At 39.9% G+C, this 21,280-nt stretch overlaps 2 protein-coding genes across 2 annotated transcripts; one reads left to right on the top strand and one right to left on the bottom strand.

Annotated features, from left to right (window-relative positions):
- Positions 1-1,212: 1,212 nt before the first annotated feature.
- Positions 1,213-2,085, top strand: LOC116192943. Its single transcript, XM_031521653.1, has one exon. The coding sequence runs from the start codon at positions 1,323-1,325 to the stop codon at positions 1,917-1,919; it is 597 nt and encodes a 198-aa protein (XP_031377513.1). The 5' UTR covers positions 1,213-1,322; the 3' UTR covers positions 1,920-2,085.
- A 95-nt stretch (positions 2,086-2,180) lies between these two features.
- Positions 2,181-19,393, bottom strand: LOC116193244. Its single transcript, XM_031522053.1, has 44 exons — positions 19,162-19,393; positions 17,394-17,580; positions 17,170-17,241; positions 16,985-17,056; positions 16,806-16,877; positions 16,238-16,309; positions 15,762-15,833; positions 15,419-15,490; positions 15,164-15,235; positions 15,015-15,086; positions 14,844-14,915; positions 14,361-14,432; positions 14,200-14,265; positions 13,688-13,756; positions 13,431-13,475; positions 12,890-12,954; positions 11,338-12,402; positions 11,027-11,258; positions 10,769-10,919; positions 10,239-10,625; positions 8,993-9,137; positions 8,627-8,813; positions 8,410-8,481; positions 8,216-8,287; positions 8,031-8,102; positions 7,881-7,952; positions 7,539-7,610; positions 7,359-7,430; positions 7,096-7,167; positions 6,941-7,012; positions 6,787-6,858; positions 6,194-6,265; positions 6,044-6,109; positions 5,800-5,865; positions 5,652-5,693; positions 5,311-5,375; positions 4,614-4,987; positions 4,204-4,402; positions 3,961-4,125; positions 3,708-3,826; positions 3,397-3,607; positions 3,078-3,309; positions 2,826-2,976; positions 2,181-2,728 (listed from the first exon to the last, which is right to left on the bottom strand). Exons 1-44 carry the CDS (start codon positions 19,283-19,285, stop codon positions 2,369-2,371), a joined length of 6,213 nt encoding a protein of 2,070 aa, XP_031377913.1. The 5' UTR covers positions 19,286-19,393; the 3' UTR covers positions 2,181-2,368.
- Between the last annotated feature and the right edge of the window lie 1,887 nt (positions 19,394-21,280).

The following is a 21,280-nucleotide window of genomic DNA, read 5'->3' as shown; positions in this document are numbered from 1 at the left end:
AATGCCACTTGTTCTTTTCAAAATGATTATGTGTTGAGAAGGTCGGTCAATTCATTCATGTACGCGCCAGAAATCTCATGGCGTGACTTCTCGGGATAGTAGTCAAAGCAATGAAGTTGCACATACGGCGCGCCGTCTCTTCCACCGCGATTGTGAACCCAAAACCAAAACCAAAATTCACTGCACGCTTCAGTGATTTCTTTTTTTTTTTTTATGCCATATTTGGTTTTAGAGTTATTTTTAAATTTTCCTTCACTTATCTTCGATTCAACAGTACAATTATTTTTTTTTTCTTCAATTTTTTAACAATTCGATTCAATTTTTAATACTAAATTATCTCAACTATTTATTTCTTTTTCCACAATTGAACAACACAATCATTACTTTCTCGAGTAAATTGCACTGGTGGTCCAAAAAGTTTTACAAATGTTTCAATATGATAAAAAAAGTTTTTTTTGCTACTTGATGGTACAAAATACTTCAAAATTGTTCCAGTATAGTACAAACCGTCATCTCGCCATTGACACTGTCAAGCAGTCATTTACAAGATCTGTAAATTTTGCACCATCATGTAACTTACATAAAACATTTTGTATTATTAAGTTACAACTTTAAAACATTTTGCACTATTATGTAACGTCCCACAAAAATCGATTTTGCACCATCAGCGTTGTGTTGACGGCGTCAATGGCGAGATGACGGTATGTACTATACTGGAACAATTTTGAAACATTTTGTACCATCAAGTAGTAAAAAAAAACTTTTTGTACCATATTGAAATATTTGTAAAACTTTTTGGACCACTAGTGCAATTTACCCTTACTTTCTCTCAACTATTCATTACTTTTTTACATTTTTTTTCATAATTCAACAACACAATCATTACAACTCAATTAAATATATACATATATAAAGTTAGAGTAGAGTTGAGTTTAACTCTAATCCCGATCAAGCCTTTACATGAGTTTCGTAAGGCCATTTTGGGCTTTTAAACCACCATGATTTATGGCAAAGCCTATTTGAGGTAACGGATGGGCCCAGATGAGGACGAGCCCAGAAAGAGAAATCGAATGGGCCCAATAGCCATTGAGATAGGGGCAATCGTGTAATTTCATCCAGTCAGGATCTGGAACTCACTAGCCGTTGGCAGCAGGCTGCGGCATCATATCGACGACCGCTTCCTTCAAATTCGACCGTTAGCCCCTCATTTAAAACCCCGCTCCCGCACCACCGTTCCCAAAGGCCTCCAACAGATTTTCTCTCCCTCTTCCTCTCAACTCAAATCCCCTTCATTTCTCCGCTCTCCCCGACTTACTGATTCGATGGCAGAATCCGATAAGCCCACGAACGCGACCACGCCACACCCGCTTCACCAGATTGCTGGGACCCCGACCCACAGGCTCCTCCTCAAGCAGTGGCTCAAGGAGGAGGAACTGATCCTCGGGAGGATCGCCCTCAAGGAGACCCAGATCGACTCGGTCCAGAAGGAGATCACCCATCTCTACATCTTCTTCTTCCTTTTCCACTCCATTTCCCTCATCCTCCTCTTCAACCGCTCCTCCCCTCCATCGTCGTCCTCCTGCCGCCGCTCGTGGATCCCTTCCCTCTGTTCCCTACTGTGCTCGCTCGGGATGATCTGGGCAGTGAGGTACAAGACCGAGGTCGAGGCCCACCTCGAGAAGCTCCTGGAGAGGGAGAAAGAGGACGGGAAGCTGCTCGGGAAGTGCGTGGAGGAGCTGAAGAGGAAAGGGGTCGAGTTCGACCTGCTCAAGGAGGTCGATGCGCTCAGGAGAGCCAAGAGCCTCCGCGTCGAGACCAAGGCCGTGAGGAAGTGGTCCGCGAGGGACTTCGTCACTCTCTTCTTCTTCTCCATGGCTTGCCTTGTTCTAGGTCTGATGAGGGTCGTGCTGTGTAATTAGGAAATCCTTTTGCTGTCTTTTAATGTCTTTTGGGATTCGATGAGGAACTGAGCTGGAATGGGGGAACTAGGCAGATGCAGAATATGCTGTTCTGCTTTTGTGATCAGATTACTATTGTTTCTGGTGAGGGAATTTAATAGTAAATTATGAACATGGCGTGATTCGATTTGGCCGATGCCAGTCTTGTTGCACCTAAACTCAGAGTTTTGCAGCCTTAATAGTGCGAAAATCATGAACGGAAATGGTTGAAAATAACAGCAATGAGCAAAGGTCCCAAGAGCCATTGCTTTCTAATTGTTCCTAAATAATGTGGCTCGAAACAACAAATGAACATTCCCGAAAGAGAAGTGCAGGAGTTAGAAAAGAAACAGATTAAACAGATAGATTCGAGAGAAATTTCTGCAAATTGAAATACACTTTTTACATGATCTATCTCATGCTGCATTTTCTCAGCCTTCACTGGCAAAAGAATCTGCTCTGCCTGCAGTGCCTGAACTGACCGGTGATTTCGATCTGAAAGAGCTTCTGGCATTTCCTATTATTGGAGTCTTATCGCTGAATAAGCTACTCCCAGTCGTGTCGTTATATTTCCAGTCAGTCATGTATCCCGGCCTTGTGGAGACAGGAGTCACTTCGACATCTCCCATCAGCATGGTGACCACGCGAGACATGGTTGGCCTCAGGACGGAAGATGTTTGAGTGCAGAGAAGGCCCACCGCGACAACTCGTTTCACCTCCTCCTCATTGAATTTCAAAAGTCGGGGGTCGACGAGCTCAATTTCTTGTTCGGTCTCATGCAGTTTCCAGGCCTTGTAGGAGAAAGACGATAATATGAGGGAACGAACGAACAAAAGTGGACCGTAGAAGCCATTTTGCATTTGCATATAAGCCATAACACCAAATTACCCATTCAAGAAGATAAATCTTCTCCTCCCCGAAGCTCTGGTCGAAATTATGCCTTCCACTGACCACCTCCAACGCCACAACACCGAATGCGAAGACATCAGCCTTCTCTGTAAGATGTCCCCGCAGCGCATACTCTGGAGCAAGGTACCCACTGCAACAAATAATAGTAAAGCTATCGGATGAATCTCTCCGATTAAGTAGAGGGGATCTCGATAATATAATCAGTTTCAATAGACATTGCTCTCCGCTTACAGCGTGCCTGCAATTCGGGTACTTATGTGGGTCTTTTCATCATCGTAGAGTTTGGCCAACCCAAAATCAGAAATTTTAGGATTGAGATCGGAGTCCAGCAGAATGTTACTTGTCTTCACATCTCTGTGAATGATTCTCGGCCTTGACTCTTCATGAAGATAAGCCAGACCCCTCGCTACCCCGAGACAAATTTCATAACGGGTTGGCCAGTTGAGATTCAAACTTTTTTCGCCTACAATGTGGAAGTTTGTGAATTATCAGTTTCTGTTTTAGATGAGGAGGACCAATACAAAGATGTGAGAAGTAATATATATCGTACCGAAAAGTGCTTGATCGAGGCTCTTATTTACGAGATACTCATACACAAGAAGCCGTTGGTCTCCTTCAATGCAGCACCCATAAAGTTTAACGAGGTTACGGTGTTGCACTGCAGATATGGTAGAAATCTCAGTCACAAATTGGCTCCTTCCATGCTTTGAAGGCACAGATAATCGCTTCACTGCAATTACTCTCCCATCTTTGAGTGATCCCTGCTTGGTGCAGATACCATGTCATCAGAACTTGCCAAAACTTATTGTTCAATGTCTTGAGATCATCTATGGCCGAAAGTCAGTAACAAGATATCATTACCTTGTAAACGGGACCAAATCCTCCCTCACCGAGCTTGTTAATAGGATTAAAGTCATCTGTAGCAGACTTGAGTTCCACATAACTGAAAGTGAAGGGTCTGGCATCTATTTCTAGGAGCTCTGTAAATTCAAATAAAGAAATTTCACTTCATCATCAGTGTCTATATAAGGAGAACATAGAACCCCAAGTTCGTGATATGACAGACTACAGTTGGGTCAGTTAAACCAAAAGATCCCCAGGATAAGCCGGTTACCTTCGTCCTCATTGGAGCGTGCCCTATTCTTCACCCGAACAAGATAGAAAATCAAAAGAGCAGCCATAAGGCATAAAACTCCGATACCTACAGTAACTCCGGCAATCAGGCGACCCTGATCCTTCTTACTGGATTGACGAATGTCCTTGACAGTGGGTTTGAAGTCTGTTCAAATTTGCAACTTTCAGTAACTGCATAGAAGTGGCGAATTCTTCATGTAACCAGGCTTCTGAATTGTCATACCTGCAGTAGCACTAATGGCTGAAATCATAGGACCATATGTAGCATCATCAGGTATAGATCTTGTCCCCTTCCCAGCCCAGAATAAATGAATCACCATATAGTTTTCCGTCACTTGAACTTTATACTTCTTCACAACAGCTTTAAAAGAAGTCCCACCTGCCTCTTCTCGAATGTCAAAATTCTCCTCGACAAGCGTACCCTGAAGTTTAAAAGGAAAAATAGGTTAGACATGGCAAAGTTTCTAGCCGTTATCGGAGAGGAACTTTAAGATAGTCTAAGTACCAGTAAAGCTAAAAATAGCTCCATGAATCCATTAAGTTTCAGTATGCTTGTTAGCCGAGAAATTTCAGTTATGACAGGTCCCTAACTGACATAACATAAACTATTCACACATACAGTGTTTTTTTTACCTGTATATATATGTCAAAAACACGCCTCCCAAGACTTTGCCAGTTACTGTTGAGGATTGATAACTCGGCGAATTGGAGGACAACATTGTAGTTTCCATTCTCAAGCCCCAATCCATGGTACCTCAAGGATGACGCAGAGACTCGTGCAGTCCTGAACAGCTGGGGGTCTATAGTATTTGTGTATTGCGATTGCGATATAAAAGAGTACTGGGGGTTGCTATTACCCTCGAAATACCCTACACTGCTCATAGCCCACCTCTTTGTGTCAGACACGAAGTACGTGGCCGTACCAAGAGTGATATTATCAGCCTCATACGTAATACCATCGGATGATGTAATCTGTGGGCCTCCACAGTTGATGGCAAAGCTAGAATCTGAAGAAGAAACATGAAAGAACCATTAGAAAGGCATCGCGATTTGAACTTCAGTCTTAGTGTATCGATAGAAGGGTAGATTTTGTAGCTGCAGCGTCAAGGTGATTCTGCAGCAAAAACAATATATGAAGAATCTTTTACGTGAACCTGACAATGAAAAACCAGTTCATGGTCAGTCCACTGTCCCTTTTATACATCGATTTGTTTGTAATGGTGGACAGAAACATATGACCTATTCTAAATCCGTATCTGATTTTGATCTAGTACTGTTTTGTGAATTGTAATCAATGAATACTGAAAGAGATAGTATTCCATGCACTTACAAATTGGAGGGTCTCGATTGCAAGGGAAGCTCTGCTGCAGACAGCTCAATCCCAAAGGCAAACCACTGGAAGTAAACCGGAAATATGATCAGGTGAGGACGCGGCAAAATCTTAGAGGAGAGATGAATCAAATATTCTTCCTGGTTGACATGCTAATATTCATATATGTGATTAAGAAAATTATATTGTTAGCAGACTAATATCATCTTCGAAGGGTAGGCCAAGTGCCTGTGCTTGATAACTGTTCTTCTGTCAGACAAGTGTCCCGTGCTCAAATATGATCACCGAAGAACATCGAGATATAATCTGAGCATAAGTGGCGAGTTGAACCAAGATATTACCTGTTAGAGTTTCCTATCGTGAAGTTGTTGGCAAGCAGATTACTGCACGTACATTCAAGAAAGATTCCGGGTTATTCTCTCTCGAAGTAGATAACAAAAATGGAAAAATTCATATCCCATAAATATATCAGACAAATTCCTCGCATACATTTGTAGGTTCTGCTGGTATACCCAAGAAGGAAGGCTTCCATGTAAATTGTTGTAGGACAGGTCTCTGAAAGCACAATGCGTTTAAGATGTTAATTGAAGCTTCCATGTAAATCTATCACTTAGATGTACTGTACACAATCTTTACCATGAGCAAGAGCTTTAAGACATAAATCTGCAATTGCCAATTAGAATTTTGCTGTTATTGCTGGGAAAAAGCTGGGGGAGAGCATGGGTTTTCTTACATGTACATGAGAGAGTTGCTTTTTTGTGCTGGAATGGCACCAGTTAATCTATTATTTCCAAGGAACCTGAGAAATGGAAGCACTGCTTTCGTCATTGGGGGAATTTATCTGGCAAGGCATAAGTATGAGCACATGGAGAGAGAGCAGTACAAGTGAGTAAGGTTCTTCAAACCGAATAGCGATTCCGGAATCTGGCCAACCAAGTTGTTGAAGCTAAGATCCCTATCACAGAACGCATATTATAGGATGATGAAGTATGCACAGTATAAGTATGCAAAAGGATGAGTTCGGGTACAAAGGGGATTGTTGGAAAGGTACAAATGAAGAAATTAAAAGCTTAGCATCGCAGGTTTAGGAGGTTATGAAGGACTATTATACAATTTTACCCCTGCATAACGATCCAAACAAGCGATAAATGATCTTCGAGCAACTCTCAATTGGTGTCAGTGAGAAAGATCCACCATCTCCTACAAGCTTGACATACATGTGGATCACCGTCTCACAAGCTTAAGTTAGAGGAAAAATGGTTGGTTAATGAACTCTATGTCTTCAATCAAAATCTAGAGGAGGCCTGTGCTAAGAGATGGTTCTCCTTGTTTAGAAAACCATTTTATTTTTACGGTCCTATCAACTAATAACCAGGAAAACTTTGCTTCTTTCAGGACAGGTGATAAAATGCTATCTAAAGAGACTTGACTTTCACTTGCTGCTAACTGTGCCCTCGATAAAGAAGAAGTTCTTACAGTGCAATCAAACTTCGAAAATCTCCAATGTTGGATGGAATTGAATCGGAAATATTATTATTTCTCAAAGTCCTGCAAAACAGGGGAGCAAGTATAACGCATTCAATACGTTTAAGGAAGCCTGATAGAACTACCAGAACCATTGATTACTTACAGGACACTCAAGTTTTTCAGATCTTTCAGAAATGCCATAGAAGAGCTACTGCCGGACAGGTCGCTGATTATCCTGCATTTGCATCAGAGATCAATTGTGAGAGGTTTCTATTCATATCAGGACAAAAAAATGTGAGAGTAAAACTGGTCACTCACAAGGTTTCTAGAGAGGTTAACGCCGAAAAAGCTGATCGAATTGGACCTTCAAGGGAAGTTCCACGAATCGACCTGCAAAAACGTTTAGGACAATTCGAGCAAGTTTGCTATTTGATGGACAACATAATAATAGACAATATTCTTTATACTTGGTTCTTTGGAAGTAATGAAACTGGATTTGATAGTTGAAGCAAAAGTTTATTATTCATGACCAATCATGACTATAAAAAAATGCAAAGAACATAGAGGCGACGGTGTCTTACAACTCGATTAGCTCTGTCCAGTTCCCTGCAAAGTTTGGTATTCTGCCAGAGAGTTCACTGTCTCCTAGCCGTCTATACGCAATCAAAACATCATTTGAAAATTATAGTTCAAATTAACTTGCAAAAAGGAAGTTAAACTGATAAAACGTAAAAAGAAATAGTAAAGCCGGAAGCTCTCACAACACTTGCAGGCTTGTGAACTTGGCAAATGTTGAAGGAAGCGGACCACTGAAACTGCAACTGCCGAGATAACTGCACACAAAATGATTGTGTTGCTGTTGCATCCTTTAACAAGTTGTAATAGTTAATGGAGTAAGACGATTACCAATGTCAATTTGATTCATCGACGGGGTCGCCTAAATGGACTCTGGGATAAAAGAAAGTTTGTCCCAAACAAGTTAAAGATGACGAAAAGCAACAAAATCTCCTTTATTTTCTCATCTGCTATTTCATGTTTCGGTTCTTGAATTCTGCCCATAGTGGCAAGCATAATACGGAAAAAGAAACCAGAGCGAAACTTACAGTTTCTGCAATTTTGTTATATTTCCGAGTTCAGCTGGTGGGGTACCAGAAAACTTGTTTGTCCCTAAGCCTCTGCAAAATTCAAAGATAGCAATCACTACATCGCTATGAGGAAACAATATCAGAATGTCAGTAGTGAGGATAGCTTACAACACTATTAAACTAGTAAGCCGCCCAAGTTCCTTTGGAAGTTCTCCCAATAATGCATTCTCACGAAGAATCCTGGGCAAAAAACAAAATGCACAGGAAAAGGATTCTCGAAAAGAGTCAGATGTATGAACTGCATCTATGCTATTTGTAATTTTTGAAACAAAAGTCCAGATGAGCCAGCGCACAGGTATTCTAGGCGAGTAAGATTTCCTATTGATGGAGATAAGGGACCCGTCAAAAGATTTTTCTGCAACGACCTGTTAAAATGCACCAGAAAGATTAATACATCGACCCGCACGAACAGCAGCAGGACATAGTGATAGAAAGTTTCTGCCAAGAAGCATGTCATTACGCACAGAAAAGGAGACCGACAACATACAGATATTCGAGGTAAGTCAGACTCCAGAGCTCATCCGGGATTCGACCAGTAATACTCAGTGAAGTAGCCTTCCTGAAACGAATACCGAAGACATATCAAGTGGTACTTAAGTTCATTCAAAAGATCTCCACTTTTTCAAAACGCGCTGGACATCCAGGAGGTAAAATGAAGAGTCGTTTCAGTTGCTAGAGGAGGAAGGAACAGGGGCGGTAGGTACAGTTTAGTGATGTGGCATGTAGAGCCACCATCATACGAACAGTCGCACTTGAAGAAAGGGTTGTGTGCTGTTTCTAAAATATCCGTGTCGTCAACGGCAGCTCCTTGGCATGGCTCTTTGCTTATGTTCCACTGAGCCGACGATGCCTGTTTCCCCCATTGCTGGTACAATGAGGTCAAAGCGCGCACTGCAATTGGAGGACCGAAAGGGTTAAAATGAAAGAAAGGTACGACTCCCGGGGCATTTGTTCGTTTTACTTCATATATATTCAAATTTGGCGGTTATATCATGTTTGGTTCACACAACGATCACAATAACTGATTCAATAATGGAAGGTGATGTTGCTCCCGGGAGAGGAAGAGATACCTTCAGAAGGATCGGTGATCGGTTGAGCTTGAGCTTGAGCTCCACCATGATTATGCAGCAGCAGCAGCAGCAGCACTAAGGTGACGAAAATGACAACTGTGGAAACCGATTCTACTACCTTCTTCACCGCCATTCCCAATCTTCTTCACGAGCTTGCCGATGACTGAATGACGAAGCAGCGGATGAATGAACAAAGCGCTCCAACTCGGTGGAGAGGGAAGGCAGAAGAGAGAGATTTCACTGCTCCTCAGCCATTAGAGCTCAGTCTATCCAGCACCTATCATATCATCATCGTACATGATATTAATACATGTCCTTTTGTTCAACTACTCCGCACGCTGTGTGCTGTAATAATGTCGATGATACATATACTTGCCCAGGAAAAGTCAGACGATAACGATACTTATTTGCAAGGGGAAAGCTCACGGGGTCATAGTAGCATCCTCACCCCTCTACTTGGGATTTCTTTCTTTTATACGGGGGAGGCCTCTCGAGGACAGAGGAGGACTGCGCTAATACTATAGTGGCTTGACCTGCAAGTTGCAGGAACCCCCTCTCTTAAGATATTTCCAAAAGGAGGGCTCAATTGCCTGAGGGTCTCTTTTAGATAACGACTCGAGTCCTCAGCAGGACAAACTTCCGTCCTCGCAGGGCAAAAGGCTCAAGGGAAGAACCCAGTCAATAAAACAGAGAGCATGTGATTGCGATCGACTGATCAAATAAATTTATTAATGATCGTCCTTTCCAAACAGCTACATCAGAGTAGTGGTTGAAGATTATTAATGAGGTTCGACTACAAAAGGGACTTTCGTGTCTTTCCCAAATATTACATCTCGAATATGATCCGGAATTGGACTTGAATCAGTACCCCGGCTGGGATCATTAATGATATAATGAAAAGCATGTTCAGCTCAAACCTATTCATTACCACTTCCCGACCAGCTCAAGCCTAAAAGAAGCTAGTTACTCGATCGGGCCTGAGTCTGGTTTCAAGCTGGGGTTTTACAAGTGGACTCGACTTGTACCTGGCTCGGCTCATCTTGATTGCACGATCGAGCACAATGTTGAAAATAAGAAGGCGGTGAAAACAATTTATGCTTCAAGAAGTTTCAACCATATTATTGAGATGGCATTAAGTGCAAAGAACTGAAAAATAGCATAGATATATTATCTCGCAGGGGAATGAAACTCGAATGGCAACATTATGGGTGATATAAAACCTATCCAAATGAAATACTGATCTTCACCTACCCTCGCCGATTATCTCACTCAGCATTGGTTGTGCGGCATTTGCTGGCAAAAGATCCTCTCTTCCAGCCGTGCTTGACGTCAGTGGTGAGTTACTGTGGCCATTCTTCTCAGCTTCCACACTCATACTGCTACTCTCAGTGACGAAGCTCTCGTCGACATACTTCCAATCAGTCAAGTATCCTGGTCTTGTGGTTACAGAACTCACTTCAATATCTCCTGAAAGCATCGACACCACTCGAGACATGGAAGGTCTCAGAATTGGTGATGTTTGGGTGCAGAGTAGAGCGATTCCGACCACGCGTTTTGCCTCTTCCTCATTAAATTCCGATAATCTCGGGTCAACCAGCTCGACTTCTTGGTTCATTTCATGAAGATTCCATGCCTAAGAATCAAAAAGGGAAGGAAAGGAAAAGAAGTTGACAAGTGAGAGAAGAGATTCAGTGCAACGGTACATAGGCATCAAATCCTATCTGTTCAGCATGGAAATCGAATTACACAGAGAAATTTCAGTGTGCAGCAACATACCCATTCAAGAAGATAAACTTTGTCTTGCCCCAAGCTCTGGTCAGAATTTAGCCGCCCGCTGAGCACCTCGAGAGCAACTACTCCAAAGGCAAAGACGTCGGCCTTCTCTGTGAGGTGTCCCCTCATTGCATACTCCGGAGCAAGATACCCACTACGAGGGGCCCAAAGAAGAAAAGAAACGAAACAAAAGAACATAATATAATAACCCATGAATATAAGCTAAGATGCACCAGAAGGAGATAAGAAAACTGCTCTTACATGGTTCCTGCAACACGAGTGCTTATGTGGGTCTTTTTATCATCGTAGAGTTTGGCAAGGCCAAAATCGGATATTTTAGGAGTGAGATTGGAGTCCAGCAGAATGTTGCTGGCCTTCACATCTCTGTGCACAATCCTCAGCCTGGACTCTTCGTGTAGATAAGCAAGGCCCCTCGCCACACCAAGGCAAATCTCATAACGAGTAGGCCAATCAAGATTCAAACTTCTTTGCCCTGCAATGTATTGACAATTGACAATTGAGTTTCATTTCTAATTTGGTGCAATAAAAAGAAATATAGAAAAGCAGGATACCAAACAGTGCTTGATCGAGGCTCTTGTTCTCGAGATACTCGTAAACTAGGAGCCGTTTGTCCCCCTCAATGCAGCATCCATAGAGTTTGACGAGATTACGGTGTTGAACGGCAGATATGGTTGCAATCTCTGTCACGAATTGGTTTTTCCCTTGATGTGATGTTAGAGATAGTTGCTTCACTGCAATTACTCTTCCATCACTCAGTGTTCCTCTAAAAACAGGGCCAAATCCTCCCTCTCCGAGCTTGTTAATAGGACTAAATTCCTCCGTAGCGGTCTTGAGTTCCGAATAACTGAAAGTATACGGTCTAGTATCTATACCTAACAGCTCATCTTCTTCATTAGCACGTCTCAATTTTTTTCTCCGGACAAGACAGAATACTAAGAATGCCAGAAAACTCACAGCTGCAACACCAACAGTAATCCCGACTATCAATCCCGTCCGGTCCTTCTCATTGGTCGCTGGAGGATTGTTGCTGACAGTGGGAATGAAATTCGGGGTAGTACTAATAGCTGAAATCATAGGCCCATAGGTAGCTTGAGCAGGAACACAGCAAGTCCCTTTCCCAGCCCAGAAGAGATGAATTTCAAGGTAATTTTCTGTCACCTGAGCACTGAAATTCCTTTGAACACCTCTAAAGGAGCCTCCTGCCTCTCTTTGAATATCAAAATCCTTTTCTACATTATTCCCTTGTATATATATATCAAAGAGACGCCTCCCTAGCCTTTGCCAATTGGTGTTTAGGATTGCTGATTCTGCAAATTGGAGGGTCACAGTGTAGTTCCCATTCTCGAGCCCCAGCCCATAATATCGCAAAGATGAAGCGGAGATTCGGGCAGTCTGATATAGTTCTGAGTCTAATGTGTTTGTGAACTGTGACTGTGAAGTATATGTGTAACTGGGACTGTTGCTATCAGTGAAATATCCACCATTGCTTACAGCCCATCTCCGCGTATCAGTCACATAATAAGTGGCTGGACCAAGAGTGCTGTTATCTCTGTCATACACTACACCAGTAGATGACCTGATCTGTGGACCACCACATTTGACTGCAAAGCTAGAATCTGGAAAACGAACACTGGAAACATCAGAAAGCATTCAGGCATTATATTTGGGTATATAAATTTGGCTACCGAAGAAAGTGCACTGTTTCCAGAGTTCCAACTTAGTCCAGAAGATTGTTTATTATTCATTTCCATGCGTACATTGATATGTTCAGGGTTTTCGCGTAACTCTGATTTGAGCACATAAAAAATCGAAAGTTGGTTATGTTAACCGATACAAACATAGTGCATATCAAATCATTATTGTTCTGTCTCCACAAGCTAATTATCACGTGCACTTTGTTTCAGCGTATTCCACGATCAGACCTGGACCTCAGGAAGAACCTCTTTTAGGATATCAGCTTGTACATCATCACATAATAATTGAACCCGTATAAGCAGCATTAGTTTTTAACTGCTAATTTATGCCAGATTTATGTTCTTAAAAGCATCGTCAGACATAAATCATCAGAGAAAGAAACAGAGGGAAGCATATAGTTAGACTTACAAATTGGAAGTCCTCGATTGCAGGGAAAATTCCTCTGGAGACAATTCAACCCTGAAGGAAGAACACTTTAAGAGAAAATCGTAAATTGATCAGCTGAAGAAGATTGATTTAGGCACCAGATTCCATGAAATATAATTTAAATAAAACAACTTTAGGATCTAACCATGTGATAGACAAAGAATTAGAAAATTCAGGTCTGATAATCAGGATTTACAATAAATCAGGTTCTATTTTGATAAGTCGAAGACCAGATATTTGTTCTTGCTTTAAGTTAAAATTCTTGCATTTAGTTGAACAGGAAAAATAGCTTCTGGATAACTCTACATGGGAGGTCAGACAACTCCAGTTTTTATGCAAATACAGCCAGTCTTCTGGACACTATATGACTGCTCTGTACAGCTTATGGAGGAGGGTATCCAAAAATAACTCTAGCAGTAGCAGACCCCAGAAATGTAGATTTGATGGAATCAACAACTTACCTATACGTTAAGTACTTAAGCATGCAGGCATTAGCAGAAAGGGGGGGAATCCCAAAAATTACCTGCTGTTAGAGTTTTGTATTGTGAAGTTGTTACCAACAAGATTCCTGCAAAGCACAGCCCATAAAGGTCTCAGTGTGCGCCACATTATTCTCAACTAACTTCGAATTAAAAGATCCCAATAGAAGATTGCTGGTTTACAATTATTACGAAAATGAAAGTTAGAACATCATTTGTGACTTGTGAGGAGCCAAGGACTGCTGTATATTCATGCTAAATGGGGGCATAAATCAATGTATTAAGCATTGTGGCGACGTACAGCTGTAAATTCTGTTCATTGTTGACCCAAGAAGGAAAGCTGCCTGACAGAAAATTGTATGACACGTCTCTGCAACCACAGCAGAATAAGAAAAATTAGATGCATGTTACTCAAAAAGGATCCATGCTTCTTCCACCGATTTCCCCCACACCCCAACCAAACAACGGACACATGACACCATGGACGGGCAAGCTGAATAAGGAAGCCCCAAATCTTTAGGAGAGACGAAAGAGCTATATCTCATCAAAGCTTTTAATCCCGGGTAAAAGCCTATATGATAATAACATGGTAAGCTTCCAGCATCCACATTGATTTTTAGTTTAACAAAAGGATGCATCGAGTACTCCCGCATTTTTCTCCTTTTTTTCCTTTTTTTTTAACTTAGAAGTACCAGCAAATGGTATTAATAGGAGAAACCATAAATTTGATTGTAGTTCGGCAGGAAGTCTCGGCAAAGATTCCATTTTTAATGCATCATACAGACCTAAAGAGCAAAAGTTATCCACACTTACATGTTGACAAGAGAGGAGCTTTTTTCTCCAGGAAGGGTACCATTCAAACTATTATTCCCTAGAAACCTGAGAAAGGAAGCAGTAAGGTCACTTTTCACTCTCAGTGATCTATATGCTGCAATGAGAGATATTAGGTATATTAGAGAGGGAAAAGAAATTACAAGAAAGAGAGTGAACTCAAATTAAAGAGAGAGTCTGGAATTTGTCCAATTAAGTTGTTGAAGCTCAAATCCCTGGAAGAAGAACATGAAAAAGAGAAGCCATATTAACATTTATTCATAGTATATTTGTGCAACTGAAGCTGGAACATGAAAGAAAGATATGGCGTATCCCTATCATCACCGAGTCACCTCATAAAATTATAGTCAAGACAGGTCAAACTTAAAAATCACACAAAGAACAAATATAACTAAGAATAGATGATTGTCTTTTGCCTGAGGAAAAGCCCAATTGATGTACATGGATACAGCTATAAGTATGCAATTTAAATACAGAGTTCAGATTTCTGAATGAAATCTTTTGATCAGTCATGTGCCATGGGAACTTCAATAAGCGACGTTCACGGTGGACGTGTGAAAAGCAAACCATAAAGAAACCAACTTCAAATGTTTTCAGTGAGTCACCAATAAAGAAGAATGACTCACAGCTGAGCTAAACTCGAGTATTCTCCAATGATGGACGGTATAGAATTGGAAATGTTGTTATTCCTCAATATCCTGTGCCAAGTGACGCAATGACAAACAACATTGAAATCCTTAATTGCACAATAAATAAAGAGGAAAGCCTGCAGCAAATGCTAAAGCCATTTATCTTACAGGGTCGTAAGATTCTTCATATCCTTGATAAACGCCAGTGAAGAGCTCCCATTAGTTATGCCACTTATTCTCCTACATTACGGTTAAGAGGTCATGGTGAGCTTTTCATACATGCATCACATGAGAGGGATAGTAGTTGTGTTACTCACAGATCTTTCAAAGATGTTAATGTCGAAAGTGCTGATGGGATGGGACCACTGAATGAAGTTCCATGAAGCACCCTAAGAAAAGAATTCAATTTAAAATGAAGAAAAATGACATCACTGATCAAAGGCTCTTGCAATTTTATTTCCCATCACAATTTAAAGATTAGATGGGTTAATTACTAAGCCAAAGGTTGGCATTCACAAGAAATAGATACAATGAACGCAAAAATATAGGGAAAAATGAAGATTGTGTCTTACAATTGATTAAGCTTTGACCAATTGCCAATGAAGTCTGGTATTGGACCAGTAAGTTCGTTGTCCGATGCCCACCTGGGACCAAAAGAAACATTCACCAACAGGAACATCACAATATCTTTTTTTTAAGTCACAAAAGTTTTCTTCAATAACAGAACTTTCTATATTTTTTCTTTTTAGGATCAGCGAATCGAGTTATATCACTTTCCAATTTTTGCCTCTTATGTCCTCATGTAATATAAATTATTTAAGTATCGGTTAAATGATACCTATAATAAATCTTTTCATTGGCAACTCAGCCAGTTAGAGATTTATCAAACGAAATAATACATTACAAATATCTTACACGGTATTCAGGTTCCGAAGATTGGCAAATGCCGAAGGAAGTGGACCGCTAACACCAGCACTGTCAAAGTAACTGTCATAGAAAAGAGTGTGACAAGTCACAACATCTGATAATTTTTGCAGATTGTTGAGATAATGTAAAAGATTATCCGAGATAAATTAAAGCTAAAGAGATGTATTTAGACAATATAGACAATGCCATTCTCTAATGGTTGATATGTTTAACTTAATATTCTGTAATCCAGGATGCCAAAGTTTTACTGCTTTCCATGAGTCTGAAAGTTTGGTTATAAGAAGGTCAACATGAGTAATCTTTTCATTGGCTTCAGCCTGTTTTATTTATATTTGTTGTTTCCTGTCCGCTATTTTCTAATACAATCTACCAAATGACGCAACCTTCTGTCATGTTTAAATCATTCTGTTTAGATCTGGAGGCTACAGAGAGATAAGGATGGAAAAAGTACTCATATGACCTACAGTTGCTCCAATTTTGTCAAGTTCCCTAGCTCGAAGGGAAGAGGGCCAGAGAAGTTGTTCGTACCGAAACCCCTACAGTATTGTGGGACAACACTCAATTATATGGCATTGGCAAGAAAATAGACGATGAAAGCAATATGTCCAGAAGACCTGATTTCGAGTTTATACAAACAATTATTGCCTTTAAGCATATAGAACACAAGCATGCCAAGCAGAATCAGCAAGACAAAACTTCAAAGATGATCAACGCAATGGACTGCATAGCTGAAACCTAGACACTCTTCCTTCCAGAATGGATCCTCAAAATGGCTCAAGCCCATCAAAATGGACCTTGAAATATGGTGACAATGATACTCGCAAGGATGTTCACGGTGCTGGAACCACTCAGTGAACATCTTTCATGTACTAAATATTACCCAATCGTTACAAACTGCATGGCAATTCTGTAGTTTCCTGTATCAAATTTAACAAATTTCACAAATCATGAACAAGAAGCCATGATATTCACGTGCTTTCATTCATTCACCATTCCAATCCATCACAAAATAAAGAATCTAAGAAAACTTACAATGATAATAGATCGGTAAGCAATCCAAGTTCCTTTGGAAGTTCCCCCGATAATGCATTGATGCCTATACTCCTGAAACAGATAAACCAAACATGATAAGGAAAAAAGGGAAAAACTTGAAGAGAACATAATATAAACTGAATCCTATCGGTCTCGAAGAGTAATCAAGCTAAGCTCACAGGTACTGCATCCGAGTTAGATTGCCAATGGATGGAGACAGGGACCCTGTCAAAACATTCTGGGCCAAATTCCTGTAGTAATGATCAGAGGAAACACTTAAAAACGAGAAAGTAGATACGCATGCAAGAAAAGCAAGCAGTTGTACGAATAAACCCAACGGCGACCGGCTGGAAGAGAAACATACAGATTGAAAAGGTAAGTCAGATTCCACAGTTCATCCGGGATTGTACCACTCACACTCATCGCATAAACCTTCCTGCAACAATGGCGGACATCAAGCAAAGCACACAAAGCTCAATTTGATCGAAACACTGACATCATACATAGATTCCAACTGCGTATCCAGCAGACAGTACGACTGTATATGAAGAGAGTGGGGAGTGAGTGAGCGAGCAAGCGAGCGAGTACAGCTGAGTAATGTGGCAGGTGGAGCCGTTGTTGGCGGAGCAGTCGCACTTGATGAGAGGATTGTAAGCTTTGTTGTCGAATGTGGTGCTGTCGACGGCGGCGCCGGTGCAGGGCTCGCCGCTGATGTTCCACTGGCCGGCCCCCGCCGATATCCCCCATTTCTGGAATATTGCGTTCAGAGCGCTCACTTCATCGGAATTAGCTTTAAAGTTAGTTTTATGGCCCCAAAAAAAGAGGAAAATTGCATGTAGATCCCCATACTAATGGAGAGATTTCGCGGTTCCCCAGCTTCCCGCTCTTGCTAGTTTGCGGCTGAGCCTCTCACCGTTGGATTATTGGAGCCAACGATCCAACGGTGAGAGAATCGTTGCCTGTTTCCTGATTGACGTCCGATCACGTTGACTTAGAAAAGTCAAGTCTACCGCCACATTTCATCATCACGTGCGTGTACTCATCACATTGGATGGCTGTGATCTTAAATTATATAAGTCCACTAAAAGTCTAATACCGCATCCCTATGTCTTCAAACCCCGAGAAAATATAAGATGGGTTCGGATTTAGAATTTCTTTTAACAAAACTCAATTTAACTCCAATTCTTTTCAATTCAACAACACAATTATTAATTTTTTATTTTTTAAAATTTTTTAACCATTCAATTTAATTTTTAATATTAAATTCTCTCAATTATTCATTTTTTTTACAATTTAACAATACAATTATTACTTAATCATTATTTTATCTCAACTATTTATTACTTTTTCATATTTTTTCTCATAATTCAACCAAATCATTACAAATCAATTAAAACCAAAACTCAATCCAACTTAACTCTAATACCAAATACATTCTTAATGTGTAATTCATATTGTTCCGTGGAGTCAAGAACACTTTCCTTTAAACATTTTTTTATGATATTTGATTACCTAACACCTGAGTAGGTTGATCTTATCTAATATTTTGTCACCGACTCCACCCATCATGATGAGTAGGAACAAATTAAGCAAATTAAAAAATAAAAGTAAAAGGAAAAATAAAGAGGAATTGTGACATAGGGTCATCGTCATCTTGGAATAACTGCAATTAGTTATTCCACCAGGTTACTAATCAGAGATCTAACTATCCAAAAAAAAATAATCTTTTTAGTAGAAAAAAGATATATTATAAGGTGAATTAATCTAATACGTTCTGCAGCGGTCTGAAGAATAATATTCAATCTATTGTGATTTTGTGCAAGTAATTGACTGACAATATGTGAAAAATCTTGTTTTCACGTTCAAACTTTTATGATGATAAATTTAGTTTTCACGTTCAAATTTTTCGGCACTTCAACTAAGTGCTGAAAAAATTAATTTAAGCACTCAATTGAAGTAAACAAACACCAACCTAGTTGAAAATGTGAATTGTAAAATACTGTGATAGGATGAATTATTATTAGGTAAAGATGATCTTGTCATTGAACTGGGGGAGGGAACCACGGAGTGGAAGGTGTTTCTTGCCTCGGTATATACTGGTGAAATGTCTCGACACAAAATAGATACTGAGATCGATGTGTAACTCAAACCCGACATGGCTAAGAACATGTTTAGAAAATGATCGAGCGCGACCCTCTCGACCTATTTGCCGGTTTATAAATTATGAGACAAACCAGACACGACAGCACTGACTGTGAAGCTTACAGAGACTAGGGAGTAAGCTTACGCACGACAACCTCAGATCGGTTGTGGCAAGGAGGAAGCTGGGAGAGCACATATATGGCGGCATACGTACCTTCGGAAGGATCAGTGGTAGCTTGAGTTTGATTCTGGGCATGAACTGAGCGAAGAAGCTGGCCGAGGATGATGATGACGATCGATGGTAGCTTGAGCTTCGATGCTCTCCAGACGTCTTTCATCTTCGTATTCTCTCCAAAGGTTTTGCTGAAGAACTCCACTGCTAGAGAGAGAGAGAGAGAGAGAGAGAGAGAGGAGTTTGTCGTTAACCATGTAGGTTGTCCCGGTATATGATATCTGACATATATAATGCATATTTGATATTTGAAACTTGATATGTATTTAATTAAAATTAGGATAATATTATTTATGATGGCCTACGAAAAGAGTACAACTAATATATATATATATATATATATATAAGAATCAACCAATTGGTGGTGTGAATATAAGAATCAGCGCCCTATGTTGATTAATACTAAATAAAACATGTACCAGAAAAATGACTTGAAAAAAAATAAAGGATATGATTTTATATTGACAACAAGGGTTATTATATATTCCTGATTAATTATCATCTCCAGCTTTTAATCAATAATTTACACGAAATAATTAAGTCTGCGTATATATATATCTTTGTGTACCTAGCTATCAAGACAATAGTGGACATGATTGAAAATTTAACATGACTTTCTTTGTCCTCAAATATTTGACAAAGACCATAAAAAAGATGTTGATGGTTCGTGGGAAAGTCGCGGTTGCGAGGAAGTGGCGTCGGACAATATATTATATACAAGCACACGATCCAACTTGATCAACTTGGTATAGCAAGGGGTTGTTCTATATAAACATATATGCATATACATATGACGTTTAAGAATTAATTAGTTACTTTGTTATTAGCTTAATTAAGATCTGTCCAATAGTCTTCAGAGCCACCACCTTGAATTAATTATTTTTTTCGGTGGAATCAGGGCCGTAGTCCGAACGCAAATAAATTAAATTAAACGTTGAATTAATTAATTCACTAACGCAGCTATAGAAGTGCGCTGCCAGCGTATATTCTCCTCCTCCTCTTCTTCTTCTTTCTTTTTAATTTTTTCGGTAGGCACCATCTGATATTCGAAAACTCAATGAACCTAGACTGATTTAGTTACAAATCAGATCAGCCCACTAAGAATGTCATATTTATCACCATTCTAAGAATGTCAATTTCATTGGTTACAAAGCAATAATCACGAGAAAAGAATTTTGGTACAGTAGTATTGTTCTTGACTTGGAATCAAAAGGTTCTGTCTATGTTCATATATTTCATTTGTAATTGATTTTTTATTAGAGGATAATTCGTTTTATAAAAATATATTGAAAAACCCGCATGGAGTTTATTAGGCTGTATAAGTTCGTGTTTAAATTTTTAGGTTTGGATATGGTCCCGATTATTTATAGATAATTTAAGAGATATATATGTGTGTGTGTGATTTGGCTTCTTGCCATACACAGATTATGGTACTCCTAATGAAGACTGTTCGATTTATTACCGATATTATTGCTTCCCAATCGACTTGGAATATCCAATGTTTGAAGGCTAAGGTAGGTACGACAGGGAACCTAGAATTTCCCACATTCATTAACTTTTTTTGATATATAATAATGATTCATCTATGGGAGAGAGAACCAAGTACACGGGGTATACAAAACCCTTCAAAGATCATAAATGAGCAGGAAAAAAAGAGAATCAAACAGCGAACTGAAAATGGAAAAGGCAAGATTAAGAGCAAAGATCAGAGAATGAAGGGAAGATTCCATTAATTGCAGAAGCCTGTTGGGACCAAGTTGAACTAAAAGTGTATAGAAGAAGGCGACTTCGCAAAGTCTTCAAAGGTCTTTTGATTCGTTTCTAATCATATTGTCCAAGTGATGAAGAAAGGAATGATACTCCGTAACTTCTTGTTACCTTGCCTTTGATAGATGTAATTCCCACGCGCATTAATACTGGTTGTGTGATTAGCAATATATAGTCCATGTCCATGAAATGGTGTGCTCTCTCATTAATATATATGTATGTATATATATATATATATATATATATATTGCGATTAAATATTCATAATTTTTCCAATTTTCATGGTGTTTTTGGGTCAGACGGATGAAGTCTCGTGACATACGCAAGGAAGTGT

The sequence above is a fragment of the Punica granatum genome, chromosome 1 (genome assembly GCF_007655135.1).
Source record: "Punica granatum isolate Tunisia-2019 chromosome 1, ASM765513v2, whole genome shotgun sequence".
Taxonomy (NCBI): domain Eukaryota; kingdom Viridiplantae; phylum Streptophyta; class Magnoliopsida; order Myrtales; family Lythraceae; genus Punica; species Punica granatum.
The sequence above is the reverse complement of the archived record's forward strand: the minus strand, read 5'-3'. Positions and strand labels throughout refer to the sequence as shown.

Excerpts from the sequence above, each read along its gene's own strand:
- LOC116193244 (XM_031522053.1), bottom strand. The coding sequence starts at position 19,285 with ATGAAAGACGTCTGGAGAGCATCGAAGCTCAAGCTACCATCGATCGTC. Across the intron at positions 9,138-10,238 it reads AGATAATCGGCGAGGGTAGG|AGAAGATTGGGAATGGCGGT; the intron begins TGAAGATCAGTA and ends GCAAGCTCGTGA. Across the intron at positions 7,431-7,538 it reads TTCACAAGCCTGCAAGTGTT|ACGGCTAGGAGACAGTGAAC; the intron begins GTGAGAGCTTCC and ends GATTGCGTATAG.
- LOC116192943 (XM_031521653.1), top strand. The coding sequence starts at position 1,323 with ATGGCAGAATCCGATAAGCCCACGAACGCGACCACGCCACACCCGCTT.